The sequence below is a fragment of the Nothobranchius furzeri genome, chromosome 12 (assembly GCF_043380555.1).
Source record: "Nothobranchius furzeri strain GRZ-AD chromosome 12, NfurGRZ-RIMD1, whole genome shotgun sequence".
NCBI classification, from domain to species: domain Eukaryota; kingdom Metazoa; phylum Chordata; class Actinopteri; order Cyprinodontiformes; family Nothobranchiidae; genus Nothobranchius; species Nothobranchius furzeri.
In genome coordinates this window covers 34896052-34910215 of record NC_091752.1, presented here as the reverse complement: position 1 = coordinate 34910215, position 14164 = coordinate 34896052, and the positions used below count along the sequence as shown (strand labels likewise).

At 37.5% G+C, this 14164-nt stretch overlaps 1 protein-coding gene across 3 annotated transcripts in view; it reads left to right on the top strand.

The window, feature by feature from the left end:
• The first annotated feature begins 479 nt into the window (after positions 1 to 479).
• Positions 480 to 14164, top strand: part of LOC107376036 (zinc finger CCHC domain-containing protein 24) — a 65011-nt gene continuing 51326 nt past the window's right edge. For all 3 annotated transcript variants that reach the window (XM_070542561.1, XM_015944920.3, XM_054750358.2), the window contains exons 1-2: positions 480 to 949; positions 5464 to 5664. In XM_070542561.1, coding sequence (XP_070398662.1) covers positions 710 to 949; positions 5464 to 5664 — 441 coding nt within the window. In that variant the 5' untranslated portion in view covers positions 480 to 709. The remainder of the gene's footprint in view (positions 950 to 5463; positions 5665 to 14164) is intronic.

Sequence of the window (14164 nt, the reverse complement as noted above, 5' to 3'; positions counted from 1 at the left end):
TTTACATGAAGCGCAGAGGACTTAAATAAAGATCTCACAGTCCGCCACTGCGTTAGCTACCGTCCTGTAGTAGTAGTAGTAGTAGTAGTAGTAGTAGTAGTAGTAGTAGTAGTAGTACTAGTAGTAGTAGCAGTAGCCGTAATAATAATAATAATAGTAATAATAATAATAATAATAATAATAATAATAATAATAATGATAATAATGATAATAATAATATAACAATCCACCCTCGACTGAAAAAACATATTTTGCTCAATCAAGCAGTAATCACACAATAATATTATAAAGGAGCATTAGAATTATTTCATTCGGTAATTATTTTTATCTGACAAAAATATTTATGAAGCGCTAGGCGAAAATGATGAATATTCACAGCCACTGCGCGCTGATTGGCTTTCCCTCCCTGATGACGTCGATTTTGCTCATAACATATTCAAAAAGCCCCTTCTGCCCCGCTGCGTTACAGACAGATAGCGGATCATGGGGAGAAGGGGAAAACTTTTTATACTTTTAGGTTAGCGCCATGACTTTTGGAGTAACGTTTAACTGACGTGGCTCCCGGCGCGAGGAGGCCAGGGAGTTTTAGGGGGGAACGCGACCAACACCCGGGGCAGCGGAGCGGAAAAGCGAGACGGCTGACTTGGGAGTTGAGAGGAGTCCAACTATCAGCGGTGGAAAATCCAGTTTAACCCAACTTAACTGAAAGATGAGCTTGTTGTCTGCCATTGACACGAGTGCCTCCGTGTACCAGCCCGCGCAACTTCTCAACTGGGTCTATCTGTCCTTGCAAGACCCCCACCAGACCAGCGCTTTTGACGCGTTCAGACCCGAACCCAGCTCTTCCCACCCGGATCTCAGCTTCAGCAAGGCTCCCGCAGCGGGGGACTTGAGCTCTTCCCTCAACTCCAACTATCTCAACAACTTCTTTCAGCTGCAGCGCAATGAGGTGAAATATGCCACCCTACACACGTTAATCTGAGATCTTTGGCTGAATTTAAATGGCAGAGAAACAGAATTAGTGCATCTTTTTATTGCCTGCCTGGGCAGCAAATGTTCCAGGACACAAGATGAGCTATTCTGGCCAGGACATACATAGGCAGGCCATGGTATTTATACTTTTCAGCAATAGCTGTCAATCTTTTTATTTTTTTTTATTTCTTTGCTTTTAACACTGATATAATTAAATCTATTGATAGATTGTTTCCTATCAACAACTCAAAATTTTTAGGTTTAAATGGTTTTTATAGTGTCTAGTTTAGAGAAATATATTTTTATGTCAAAAACATTGACAAATTACTTGCAATGAAAGATAATATCAGGATCCTAGAAATAAAACTGCACTGATTCTGGATTTTAGAGCTGATACCGATTTTTGATTTTAGCCAGCTTTGATCTCCTGACACACACTTCCAGTTCATCTCAAATAACTAAAACTCCCAGAATGCATTTATGTTATGATGAACATGAGAATTATAATTATTTGGGTCAAATTGTTTACATAAAAGATATGTTTTTACAAGTATGAACTACCCCAGTGATGTTGAGTTCATGGACAAAAGAAGGAGTCTGAATTTTGAGTTTTGCATAGGCTAATCATTGATCAAGTTGGTCAGTTTTAATAAATAAAAAAAATAAAAATGACATTATGTAACATTAATGTGTTTTTGTGAGGGAAGTAAAGAGCAGGCAGATGAAAATAGACTCTGCTCTCTGTGTGGCAGCTCCAGTGCTGAGCACTGCTGACTTCTTCAAATAGGCCAGGTTGTGCAAACAAAACCAGTTCATGTTTACATATTGTCTATTTTTGTAGGTTGGAATCGTTTTTAGGAACAAATATGCAAATAATGCATGCAGGGGATTCAAATCTGATACTCCAAACCATAGACATTAATATGCAGATGCGTCATTGGGCGATGGAGAGCATAACAGCATTGCTGCCATATTGGATAGGTCTCCTCCCTATCCAAAGTCAATGCAGAGGGAGCAAATATTCCCGTTTCTGTGCAGCCTACTGTTGCAGCAGCCAGTGTACAATTGATATATATATATATATATATCTTGTTTAATTATATTTATATTTTATTTATCATGCCATGCTATGTGTCTGATTCTGTGAAAAGCTTTTTTTTTTGGTTAGGTAAGCACCTTAGTAGAAATGAATGCACGGGGTCGAATGGAGACAAGTGGTGCTCGCTGCAGAACCACAAAGGCGGAGCTGCACCAGAAGGTGGGGCTGCACCAGAGTCAGCCCAATTCCTTCCAGTTGTCAGACTTGATAGCATTCTGGAACCAAAGAGGGTGTTATAGCTAATATCATCTAAAATGCAAGATTGAGGACGGAGTTGAGAAGTTAATTGAACCGTTTTTGTAAAAGTTCCATATAATTAAAAATCTAAATTTTGGAACTTTTTATCATGTTATATTGTCATTTCCTCATAAGAAACACGCCAAAGCTATTTTTGGCCTCATTCACACATTTTCCTCCCATCTCAGCTTCAATTCGGTCCTCTTCTCCGAAGCGGGTCTGGTCTTGGTTCTCAAATCTGGAAATTCTGTGAATTTTCTGACAAATTATTTCTGAAATTACTTCTACTGAGACACCGCTAGAAAAACCATACATCCCATCTACAAAGACACACTGGATGGCACAATAACATGTGACGCCACTTGCTTGTTATCAGATGTAGTGGTGAAGTGGTTATGGAGTCAGAATTGCATGTAGTTTTGCTCAGGTTCGCCTCCCGGTAGTGGCGCAAACTTTTTTCTTCTTTTCTAGCTACACTTGCCAGTACTATGTTTTTACCATTAATTGGTATACCGTTTACAATGTGTTTTATTTTTATTCGTTTATTTAGCCAGTGTGAGTCCATTTGTGAGCAGAGTTTCAACTAAAATGCTGGTTAGGAACGACCAAATTCAAATAACTTTTAGAGACATAAATATTTTGCAGAAAATAAACATTACAAGTAAAATATAAACAAATTAAATGTTTCAATAGATTGTTGCCGAGTCGACCCCACCGAGAGTCGAACCAGCATCAGCTGAGGGGAAACCAAAAGTTAAAATTGATGCTTTTGCCACTAGACTACCAGAACACAATAAAAAACTGTCCTTAAATGCTGCTTTACCCCAGTTCGGTTGGAGCGGCTATGGACATATTCGCTAAAAGAAACCTTTTCATTTCGAGATATATTCAGGCTTTGTCATGTAGCAAGTTATATTTATCTAGCTTAATTGGAGCATAGAACATAGCATTAACAGTAGTAAACTAGTAACAGCCGTAATTCATGTGGGTCAGGTTAGTTTGCGATAAAATAAAAAATAAAGATAAAAAAACAGAAGAAGTCAGTGGGCTAGGCTGTTTGCGTGAATGGGCGGGGCTGACTCTGGTGCAGCTCCACCTTCTGGTGCAGCTCTGCCTTTGTGGTTCTGCAGCGAGCACCCTCTCAATGGAGACCCACCTAATAAGGTGGCGGCCGACCACTACGGCAGCTCCAATAGGCAGCGCCAGTCCATGGGGCGTCTACGTATAGATGTCTGTGCTCCAGGCCACAAAACCATGACCCTTGCAGCCCCCCCCCCCCCCCCCAACCTCAGACATAAACAAATGTAAACAGCCCATTTGAAATTGCATGCTACAAGCATATGGTAGTGTTAAAAAGCTGTGCTGATTACGCTGAGATTTTAGTATGCATGAGGTCATATATTGGATGGGTCCTGCAGCTCATTATGGTGGTAACCAGAGAGAGCTTTTTGAGTCGTTAAATATATAGAAAAAAAAGTCTGGAAATGGAGTCTGCACATTATGTATTACATGCAATTGTGTAATCCCATTTGGTCCTCATGGGTTTAAAGTGTTTCAAACTGTGAGAGAACACACGGAGTCTGGAAATGCTTTGGTGGTGGTGCTGGAGGGGAGGGGGCATTTCAGACTAAGCCAAGTAAAATAATCCACTGCAGAGATTTAACGATGAGATGAGTAAAATGTAAAATGTGTTTATGTTTTGCTGTAAGGGATCACACCGCAGATAGACGAGCATGCAGTTATCGAGAGGGTTCTGAGATCTTTGAGTTTTTTTCACGTTTAGTTTTAGGTGATTATTCTAACAGCCTTGTGAACAAATCTACCCGTGTAGCTCTCTCAAGTGGAGAGGATTCTGTAGATTGTGAACACATCCATGTTTGATTAACCCCCTCCGCTTGTGACAACTCACCCCAGGATCGGTTTGAACAGCCACAGATATGCCAGACTTGTTTCAGCACACGGTGAGTGGCGGTGGCACTAGTTTGATGTCCCAACATACCACCTCTTGAGGACCATCGCTCGCGATCACTCAAGACACACAAATGCGTTAAATAAACAATCTCTCCTTCGTCTGGGCTGACAAGATAGGAGGCTTGAAGCAAAGTGGGGGGAAAAATGTGGCAAATGTAAGTAGAGCTTTTTTGTATTTATTCAAATCATTTCACAATCGCCTCTAAGATGCAAGTTGCAGCAAACACAAAACAAACAAAGTTGAAAAATAACAGGTTTTCTGCTGTAAGTGGGGAGAAATACATAGAGATGAAACACACAGCAGATGGAAAACTCTTGAGAAACTACAGAGCTCTAATGCTTGATTTACTGTGACTACATGTAATAAATGAACACGAGTTTTAAAGCTGGAGCTGTTTAGCGAGACAATCTTACAGCCTCCAGATAAAGAGTTGGCCCTGGGTCCTGGCATAGCTGCCAAGTCTAAGGTTTCTGTGCTGTGCAACATTAAACATCAACCGGAACATTCGTTTTCAGAAATAAACCAAAAACTTATGCATGACTTTGAGTGATGAGGAGGAGTGCAAATGTGGATATCGTAATTCTTACGCACTTAAAGGGGTTTTCACGTCTCAGATGTTTGGTAAGAGTGCAGTTAGACCCTGGGAATTTAAGGCGGACGATTGTTGCTGCAACTTTTCCACAAGGTCAAACTGAAATAAACATATTTCCTCTCAGAGGCCCGCCTCTGTTTTCTGTTTCAGTATTGAAACTAAACTGATGTAATCCTGCACGAGATGGAAAATTCAGGAACTGCAGGCGATGCTTTCCCGGTTATTAATATTCAGGGCATCCTCTGCAATTTCACTGAGTCTCGCTGCATGCAACCCAGCGCTGTGGCGCAGACCACAAACTGGGTTTACCACCAAACTGGTGACATTGGTGATGCTTCGCAGGCTGGTGGGGGCACATGCCTCCCATCTTGTTTACAGTGACTCATCCTTTGTAAAGTCCCATCTTTCTCTGAGCACGCTCGGTACTTTTCCTGCTCATATAAGCACAGCTGGGCCCTCTGTCAGATGTTCTGAATCAAAAGAAGGAAATAATCTCAGAAGGGTTTAGCCTTATTGTCATTCCCCTCACCAAACTGAAATCACCTTTTACAGGCTAATTTAAACGTGACCATGTCTGAAATTATTTTGTAGGCCTTGAACAACAACGTCTATAAGAATGTGTCCCCATATGGCTCCCTGAACAACATCGTGGAAGGACTCAGCTCCCTCACGGACCATTTCTCAGAGCTCTCCCTGTCTTCAGAGCCCAGGAAACCCAACAAACGTCCCCCGCCCAACTACCTGTGCCACCTGTGCTTCAACAAGGGTCATTACATAAAAGACTGCCCTCAGGTAAGACTACTTGTGACACACTTTTGTTACATAATCTGCTCATTAAGTGATACAGACAGCTCATAGTTTACAGTTAAATGCTTTTATAAAATATACTTTTTGTTCTGTTTTCTAATTTTTCCCCGTATAAGTCAGCAATGGTGTTAACCCTCTGGAGGCAGGCGTTACAGATTTGCAACGTTAAAGCCTACCTACCTGGTTACTCCACATACGTATTTCATGAGCATTTTTTAACTCAGAAGTACCCCTGAAGGACTTAAGCCTGATTCATGCTTCTCCATCAGCTCCGCAAGGAACAGACACGCACGGACTGATGGAAGCGTTTTGCTCTCATACTTCTCCGTCTACTGGAGAGTGTTGCAAAGCAGTTGCCCGGCAGGACAACAGAGGGCGTGGCGCTGTTCTGTGGTATCCTGTCGTGTATCGGTCCAAGATAGTGTGTTTATATTGTGTTTTTTGTATATAAGAGACTTTTTAACACAGACAAATTTGTCTCTCATTCTCCTCCACCTCTTCATGCGCTCGCCACCTCTAAACCCACGTTTCCTGTCATTTCCGTCCACAAATAAAACGCTTGCTGTGCATCTTTTCACTCCTCCAGTCACGGGGAATTAAACGTTCATGTTTTTAGAGTTTTTTCGTGAGGTATTCTTCAAGCTTCTCCGTGTCTGCCGCTTGTTATCCTCGGCTCTCTTTTGTTTTTGAGGGTGCAATGGCAGCGCTGTAAACAAGAGCGGCGTCCTGACCAATCACAAGCTTGCGTTGTCCGTCTCGACTGACGGATGTTTAGAAAAGAGAGCTCAACTCCATCCGTCCTTGCGGAGCTCTCCGGCAGGCCCGCAAGGACGTTGCGTGTCTCCGCACTGACGCAGACGGAGAAGCATGAATCAGGCATTAGTTGTTCGTCCTTTTATCAAAACCTATTTTGAGCCTGAGAGGGTTAAAAGCTGGATTCTGCTTCAGTCAGTTCTCTTTCTTTCAAGCTCTTGTTGAACCTGGTATGACCTACTTGTAAACAGGCTGGCCTCTGTCCTCTGTAGTCATGTGTGTGTGTGTGTGTGTGTGTGTGGAGGAGGTCCATGTGTATTTATGTGCGTCTTAACTGTTGGAGGATTACAAAACTACCCAAACAGATGTAATGGTGATAATAAATGAACCTGAGGTTTGACTGTTGGTTTCATTAAGTTCTGATCAGAGGCTGCAGCATCTTATCCTACATGAAACTAAAGGAAATCCACCAAAATACGGTTTTGTGCACTTAAGTTTGTCTTTTGCATACACTTTTAGGAGTTTTATACTTGCAGCAGAAATTCTATTTCTTTATTTTAGTACAGCAGTGTGAGATTGTTAAATCTGCAAAAAGATTTTACATAGAGACTCACTTTCAATCAGATCTTTTGTGTAACCTACACATTATTCTTTCTACAGGGAATAACTGTCCAAAGCATGCCATCAAATGTTTATTAGGGTTAGCATTTCTTCATCGAATTTTATCGATTCGTTGTTGCAGTCCTAGTAAAAATAAACGTTAGTTTGTTAATATCGGCTCATTTTTACTTGTTGGATACAGATATGTTAAAAAATGGCTGACATACTGATATCGATGTTCATGGTGATATTTTGTGTATCCCTAGCTAAAATCTAAGATTTTTAAAGAAAAAAATACCAATGATAGCCTGTTTATCAATTACTTCTTAACTAACTGCTTAACTTGTGGTCCATTAGTCCCCTACTGTCCAAAAATTTGAATGGGAGTCTATGAAATGTTTTCTGATCCAGGTTTAAATGTGCCATAGATTTTATATGAATTTTAAAGACACGTTTCGATGCCAAGAAAGCGTTAATTTTCGACAAGCGTCAAAAGTTATTTAGGGTTTTGTATGAAAACACGTAAAGGATTTCAACTGCTCATCTCACCGATGGCTGTGAGTTTACCAAAAAGAAACAAACCCAGCAAACATCCGGACGTTTAATCAACGTTGAAAAGACGCTGGGCCGACACGTACCGTCATGGTTGAAAAATAGTTCCAAAATGAAAGTTGAACCGACGTCTTTTCTGGACGTGAATTACACTTTTTGGACGTGAATTACACGTCTTTCGGCTCGTCTCATTTGGACGTTTAATGACCGTCAGTGTACATCTCATCTACACTGTAAAATAAAATGTAGTTATTACATTTAATAATAATTATAATAAATAGAATATTTCTTGCGTCCGACCTTGCTTTACCGATTGACTTCTGAGGTGGACATTTTTGTTTTTTCTCATCAGCGGTCTTACCGGAGAACCCACAGTGAATGTTGGTACCCAGCAAACATGGTCCGATGGCAATGTCTTGTCCACGGACAAAAATGACCGTGGTAGGACAACGTACATCAATTGAAAAAAAAAAGTAACAGAACTTTTCCTAAAAATCCATTCAGATACATTTGTATGTCTACTGTTATCTGTGGTTACATGTATAATTGTTATTTTGACAATTAGTTGAACAATTTAACTACATGTAGTTCAACCTAGGCATATAAACATGCATATAAACTAATAATACACCCATTGTATTAAATCGTGACTGGCAACCTATATGTTTGCACATCTAAACTTGACAAAGGTTCTAAAAAGTAAAAAAATCGGTCCAGTAATACCTGAGCATCTGTAATACTTTAAAATCACGTGTAAATCAAACACTGCACTTTGCATTTTAGTACTTAGTATAATTAACTGCATCTGAATGGGGGATTAGGGTTTGATGCATGTACTGGTTATTACTTTAAGTAGATGTAACAAGGACACTGCAAGCGTGTGTTATTTTCATTATGGTAGTTCATTACAGATGATGAACAATAACGGGATAACCTAAAAAGCCACACAATTCCAGGACACATTTATTTTTATTCATCTTTTTTAACATCTTTTGAACCTGAAAACTTCTTTTTTGTGACCCCCACTGCCAGCTCTTCCTGGGGCATGCTTTAGGTGTTCCGCTATAGCGGCATCAATTTCAGCTTCTGTGCAATTTGGGCTCCACCTCTTCACAGCATCTGAAGAAGGAGAATAAAACAATAATAATTATCAACAAAACAAAAAGTAGGAAAAATTACATTCAACTACAGTATATTAAATTAATGCTCTTACTAGAGTACAAGCTTTGTCTGGTGTACATGTCTCCAATAGGACATCCCATAATTAACATGTTTGCATCACTCATCAGCCCAAAAGCCAAACACACAAAACCAAACATGATCTAAAAGGCTCCAACACACAAAGTACTTCCTGCTCTATGATCTCCTCCCTCACCAACTATCTGTTAGTTAAGTTCATTAACCAGAGTTTGCTTGAATGTTTTTTTTTTTTTTTTTTTGGTGTGTAGTTTTAATTTCACTTAATTTCTCTGCTCCTCAATTGTGTTTCCTGTCCATCACAGCAGACATTATTAACGAAAATTAGCTCTGCACACCTATGGAGACCAGATTCCGTATCACCAAATGTGGGACAGAAACTTGTGTGGGACAATGTGAAATTTCAATGCAACATGATGAAGTAAAAAAAGAATTTAATCAATAAAAGATCAAATGTGTGCTAGATTAGCGAAAAAAAAGACTTTTTTCACACAAATTTAAGTACCACTGAAGTGTCTTTGAGAAAGACCCTTAAATACATGTGTTACTGAGAAAGTGAATAGGACATTTCTGATAAAGACTGTTGGGCTGTGATGTCTCCTGAATAGATAAAGGAGGCCAAAACATTTGCAGCAATATTAAATTAACAACATATTTTTTTAGATTGGCATAAGCCCAAAATTACCTTGAATTACATCATATAAAGGTGTGGCTTTAAATGGCTTCTTCTGAAATTGGCCAACATCCCTCATATTAAAGTTAGCCATGAAAGCGTTTGACATCATTCTGTAGAGAGAAAAAAGTATGATTACTTAACCTTAGAAAATATAAACTAATAAGGTCAACAAATCATAATTAACAGGACAGTATTGCGTATCAATTGCATGCAATGTCAAAACGTACACTTTCACAAATACTCATGTATCATTTAACAAGGGCTTTGATGTAGTAATTATTATCAGTCATGGCTTAAACTTGAACCATGTTTTGATTTTTTTCAGTCTGACCAACTGTCTGAGTCAGTATGACTAATTAACACTTCTGAACAAGTGATTTGTGACAGATTAAAATCAAGTAATAGAAATGGCTGGGTTAATTTTGGTTGATAATCCAGGGTTTCCCCCAGGAAATGAGTAAAGCCTGGCAGACCGTACTGTCGGGGTGGTTCCATGCGAGGCTGTGGTCATACAGGTCGCCTGTGGAGATCTAGACTGGGACTGTTAAATTACAACAGAGCCTCGGACCGCTGTGATCGTAGCCGAGCGCCGTGGTCTCTAACATCAGCTCATGCTAACAGATGTTATCTAGGAGGATTGTGTGTGTGTGTGCGCGTGTGTGTGCCTGCTCTGTCTTCTTAATTCCCAAGTAAGTCGTGGCGGATGGCTGCTCAAACTGAGCCAGGATCCTCTGGAGGTTTCTTTCTGTTAAAATGAGCGTTCCTCTCCACTGTCGCTACATGCTTGTTTAGTATGAGGATTGTGCGTCAGTGACTTGATGCAATCTACTCGGTTCCTTATATAGGAAACTTTTTTTTTACTGATTTGCTTAACTAACTGAATTGTAAAGGAACACTTACTTTGTGATGGGCCTTGAGACAACTCTTTTTGTGATTTGGCGCTATAGAAGTAAACTGAATTGAATTGAAAATGTTAAATAACATCTCACAATATAACAGTTTTTTATGCATTTTTTTTTTTTTTTTTTTTTTTTTATCTTTTATTTCATTCACAATGTATAAAATAAACACAAACAAATACAGGATACATTAACATATTGAAAAAAAAACATTTGAATGAAAAGGAGCAGACAGAAGAAAAAATCTTATGATTTCTGCCCCTTTTTACGAAATAAAATTATCCGCCAAACAAACACAATATAACCTCGGTCACTTTATAATATTTTCACGTCTAATCTTTGACATTATAATTCTTCTTTTCATAATTACTAAATACATTAGATTTTATACATTTTTTAAATATTGCAAGTGTAGTTGATTCTTTAAATTCCTTGTTAATGGCATTCCACAATCTTACACCATTTACAGAAATGTTACATTCCCTCACTTTGGTTCTGAATCTAGGTTTCTCAAAGACATCAGTTCCTTTTAACATGTACCCACTTACTCTCTTATGAAACATTTTCTGAATATTAGTTGGTAGATTACTTGTATTCGCTCTGTACATTATTTGCAATATTTTCCACTCTACCAAGTCAGGAAATTTCAGTATTTTGTATCTAATGAATAATTGATTAGTGTGATCTCTATAGTTACTGTTATTAATGATTCTCAATGCTCTTTTTTGCAAAATGATCAATGGTTGTGTAAAAGTTTTGCAAGTGGCTCCCCAAATTTCTAAACAATAAAATAAATATGGTTCAATCAGTGAGTGATACAATGTTAACAACCCCGACAAATTTAGTAGAAACTTGACTCTATATAATACCCCTATGGCTTTGGCAATTTTCCCCTTTATATAACCTACATGTGATTTCCACGTGAGACTCTCATCGAACATGACTCCAAGAAATTTGGTTTCTTTTACCCTTTGAATTTCCATTCCATCTATCATTAAAGATACATCACAGCTTCTTTTGTTATTAAACAATATATAGTTTGTTTTGTTCAGGTTCAGTGACAGTCTATTTATATCAAACCATTTTTTAACTTTAATCAATTCACTGTTTATCACTTGAGTTACTTCATGTATATTTAATCCTGAATAAAACAATGTAGTATCATCCGCAAATAAAACTGTGCCAAGTAAATTCGACACATTTACCAGGTCATTAATAAACAATATGAACAGTTTAGGTCCGAGGACTGACCCTTGTGGTACACCATAATAAATATCTTTTAATTCAGATTTAGCATTATTTATTTGAACAAACTGTTTTCTATTGCGTAAATAACTATTAACCCATTGATGCGCCACCCCTCTTATTCCATACCGGTGTAATTTAAGAAGTAACCTTGAATGATCAATGACATCAAATGCCTTTTTTAAGTCAATAAAAACACTAATGAAATGGTTTTTATTGTCAATTGCTGATGAAATTTTATCTACTAAATCCATAACTGCCATTGCTGTTGAATGTTTGGTCCTAAAGCCATACTGTTCATGATTTAAAATTGAATTTTCGTCAATGAATTTGTCCAACCTTAATGCAAACACTTTTTCTAATATTTTGGAAAACTGTGGAAGCAGTGACACTGGCCTGTAATTAGTGAAACTCTGTTTATCACCGCTCTTAAATAATGGAACCACCTTGGCAATTTTCATTAAATCAGGGAAGACTCCTGTAGATAGTGACAGATTACAGATGTAAGTGAATGGTTCAATAACAGATTCAATTATAGCTTTTACAGTCACCATGTCCAGATCATCACAATCAGTTGATCTTTTGTTTCCCCAGTTTTTTACAATGTTTCTTATTTCTTGTTGATCTACTTTGTCAAGGAGAATACTATTGACATTTCTAGGTATTGTATTCATTGTATCGTGAATTATTGGTTTGCTTTCCACCAGACTCCTTCCTACATTTATAAAAAAATCATTGAATTCATTCGAAATTTCTTTAACTTCATAAATGTCTTTATTGTCCTTTACAAAGTAGTTTGGGAGTCTCGCATTTGTATTATCTCTGTTAATCACATTATTTATTATTCCCCATGTAGTCTTGATGTTTTCTTTGTTCTTATTCAATAGCTCACCATAGTATTCTTTCTTCTGTTTTCTAATTATTGTTACTAATTTATTTTTATATTTTTTATATCTGTCTTCGGCTTCCTTTGTTTGTAACTTTAAGAATCTCATATACAGACTATTTTTTTTGGCACATGCATTTTTAATTCCATTAGTCATCCATGGTTGGTTGTCCCTTTTACCTGTTATTTTAATTAATTTACAACTACTGTTAAACAATTTCAGCAGTATTTTCATGAAGGATGTATATGCATTGTTCACATCACTGACATAGACTTCTGTCCAGTTCTGCATTTTAAGATCTTTATTTAGGTCCTCCAGGGCTTTAACTGATTTATTTCTTTTATAATTAATACAATTATGTTTTATGATATTTTTATTGTTATTGTGATATTTAGACACTACGAAAATAGGTAAATGATCACTAATATCTGTCATCAATATCCCAGTTTTAACAACGTCCTCCTTTCTATTAGTGAATATATTATCAATTATTGTTGCACTTTCGGTTGTGATCCTGGTAGGTTTGTTTATCAAAGGAACCAAACCTAAACTATATATCATATCAAAAAAATCACTTGATGTTCTAAGAGCCACAGGATGTTCTAAGTTAATGTTAAAGTCCCCACACATAAACAATGTTTTGTTTTTAATATGATCCACAAACTCATTTATTTTATCTGTAAATGACCTGATGCAAGAACCGGGTGCTCTATATACACAACTGATTATTATATTTTTTGATGTGTCATTAATAATTTCCACTGTTACCATTTCCATAACATTATCTTCCATCATAGTCATTTTCTTATCTAATTTACATTTTAAATCATTGTTAATGTACAGGGCAACACCACCACCCCTTTTATTTATTCTATTTACAAAATGAAGTTCATACCCTTCTATTTGTACTTCAGTCATCCTTTCATCATAAAGCCAAGTCTCAGTAATGGCAATGACTTTGAATTTACTTTTAAATTTACCTAAATAGTCCTTTATTGTTGACATCTTGGAAACTAAACTTCTACTGTTTATGTGTATGATTGATAATGAATCATTGTTAGTTAACCCACTATTTAGCTGATCTTCTGCATAATAATTACTATTTATATTTAACTCAAATAAACTTTCGTCTATTTTACTGTCAAGTTCATATATTTTCTCATGGGAATCCATTTATTCTTTATGAATTCATTTGTAGTTCCATATCCATTGTTAAACTGTTTCCACTATCCATTATTTAGTCAGTGCTACACAATAAATCATCTTTTACCCTGCAACACTTCCAGATCTTTCAACTCTTTGATCATTTTTGCATTTAGACCTTCTTGCTCTCTAATCCATACAACACCATTTCTTGTCCACGTGGCTGTGATTTTTTTTTGTTTTCTCAGCACCCTTGCTTCTTTGGCTATTGTTTCATTCTTTTTCGTCAGGTGTTCATTTATGTACACATTTGTACCTTTCAGTTTTTTTGCTTGCCTCAACAACTCATTTCTGTACTTCCTACTGGTAAATCGCACTATGATGACTGGTTTTAATTTGTCTGCCTTTCTCGGAAGGGTATGACAGATTGATATTGCATCACTTTGGATATGAATGTTCTTACTGTGCAAGAAGCTCAACACTTGTTGTTCTAGTGACTGGAGTTCTTCCTGTGGAGCATCCTCAGTTGTGTT